The 2,197-nt window shown below is 59.0% G+C and overlaps 1 protein-coding gene across 1 annotated transcript; it reads left to right on the top strand.

Moving 5' to 3' along the window:
• Positions 1-78: 78 nt before the first annotated feature.
• GNI_166320 (hypothetical protein) lies at positions 79-1,862 on the top strand (the record flags this gene model as incomplete). The annotated part of the gene is made up of 2 exons (XM_011134900.1): positions 79-1,702; positions 1,777-1,862. 2 exons carry the CDS (start codon positions 79-81, stop codon positions 1,860-1,862), a joined length of 1,710 nt encoding a protein of 569 aa, XP_011133202.1.
• Positions 1,863-2,197: the final 335 nt, after the last annotated feature.

The following is a 2,197-nucleotide window of genomic DNA, read 5'->3' as shown; positions in this document are numbered from 1 at the left end:
GACCTCGACCAGGGACGCTGGTGCACGCATTGCGGACGCGGCCGCGACCTCGTTGCAGGTCGCGTGCCCTGCTGCGTGATGCCACACAGCTGCCCCTTCGACTTCTGCGGCATGCTCTGCTTCCTGCAACATGCGCGCAGGCACCAGTTCACCTGCCAGTTCCTGCACACGCAACTCTTCCCCCTCGCACACGTTTCTGGCTTTACACCCGCTTTCATCCTCCTCGTCGTCCGCCTCCTCGTCAACACCTACATCGCGCGCGTACTAGACGGCACGCCCGGTAGAGACGACCTCCAACTCATCGCCGCCGAACTCGCCTCTAGTTACACCGATTACAAGTGCTACCGATCCGAACTCTGGGACGCCATCCAACACCTCGCACGCGCACTTTGTCAGTTCTTCCCCATCTGCGCCAAACTCGGCCTCGGCAAAACCGACATGGACGAACTCATCTGCAAAATACACGCCCACTCCTTCATCGTCGAGTCCTACAACGCCAAGCACGAAACCACATCACTACTCACCATCGCACCCGTCCTCAGCAAACTCACACACAGCTGCATACCCAACCTCTACGCCAGTTACCAACCAGACATCGACGATGAGACGCGTGACGACTTTAGTGAGACTTACGGTGCGTCCCGTGAGACGCACGGTTGGCCGATTCAGGCAAAGGTTGCGGACAATGTGGTCGATAAGTTCCTAGAAATGCTGAGCAGCGCGTGGAAAGGGGGAGAAGTTCACTGGAACTCCGGGAAGCAGCTGACCGCCGGCGGAGGGAACCGAAGTCTTGTCCTGCGTTCAATTGCATTCATCGATCAGGGCGACCCGGTTGCTTTTAGCTATGTTCCGGACTTGTACAAGCCAACCAACTTGCGCAAGGCATTGTTCCAGCCGCTGAAGGTCCTCCAATGCTGCTGCGTGCGGTGCCGGGACCCCTCGGAGTCACTCCGCTTCGTGAATGGAATCCGTTGCCCGCAGTGTCTGTTCGGTTATGCGTGTCCACGGCGGTTGGCGCGGGTGGACGTGTGTATCAAACGGTTTCGAGAGACTTCCACGTCGCGCGAGGGCCTTCATGGTGCGACCAGTGACTTGCGTGAGGCTCGCGATGAGGATGTGGTGTGGAAGGGTGGGACTGGTGCGACTCAGAAATGGGAGTGTAGTCGTTGCGGTTTGCTGAAGACGTCTGTTTCGGAGGTTGAGTGTGACCAGTTGATAAGCAGTTGGCAGGATCGGTTGATCGACGTGAAGGGTCACAGTGTGGTGGGTATGCGTGGGGAGTTGATGTCCTTGTACGAGGAGATGTTGATTCGCGCACACAGTGCGAATTGGTTGGTGTTTGAGACGTTGGTGCAGTTGGTGGGTTTGTACAAGGCGAATCCGGGTCGGGACTTGGCGAAGGCTCTGGGTTTGCAGTACCACGCTATGTTGATTGCGCAGAACGTGTTGCCGACAGCCGATTTACACCACACTAGCTTGGGTTTGAGTTTGATTGAATTGTTGCCGGTGGATCAGTTGGCGCCGACGTTGTTGCACCGTGCTTACTGGAGTGCGTACTGTTGTCTGGGTCCTCGGCACGGGTTGACGTTGTACGTGTTGTCGAGTGCGAGTGCGATTGCGGCGGTGAGTCGGTTGCCTTTTGTGAAGGTGCCGGGTGTGATGGGTGCGGCGGGTCCGTTGGATGAGTTACGGCAGATGCACTGTAAGCTGTGGCCGTCGATGGGTGTGCCGGACGACACGGCATTGCGGCGGTCGATTGCGGTGAATCCGTTGCAGTGGTGGTTGGCCGGGATTCGATCGGGGAACTTGGAGGTGGTGAGTGCGCACTTGGCAGAGGCGGACCTGTGGATAGATGCGATTGACAGCAACACGGCGCTGAACTCCCTGGGACTGGCTGCGACGCACAACCAGGTACGAGTGTTCGAGTATCTCGTGCGGCGTGCGTCGTGCGCCTCACTCTTGTCCACCTCGCCGTGGGACATGACGTTGCTACACCTCATTGCCGCGGCACAGCCGCAGACCGAGCTGGAGGGCGAGTTGCTGCTAAAGCAGGACAAAAGCAACGCCGCCATGGTCTCGCTCGTGCTGCAGAGTCTGCTCGCTCGCACTGAACAGGAACAGGCGGCACCCGCCCGTCCTGGCGGCCCGGCTGCCCTCACGGCGGTGGAGACAAAACTGGGGCGGCAGGTGGGCACGC

Source organism: Gregarina niphandrodes (assembly GCF_000223845.1).
Source record: "Gregarina niphandrodes unplaced genomic scaffold scaffold00054, whole genome shotgun sequence".
In the NCBI taxonomy this organism is placed as follows: Eukaryota; Apicomplexa; class Conoidasida; order Eugregarinorida; family Gregarinidae; genus Gregarina; species Gregarina niphandrodes.
The sequence above is the reverse complement of the archived record's forward strand: the minus strand, read 5'-3'. Positions and strand labels throughout refer to the sequence as shown.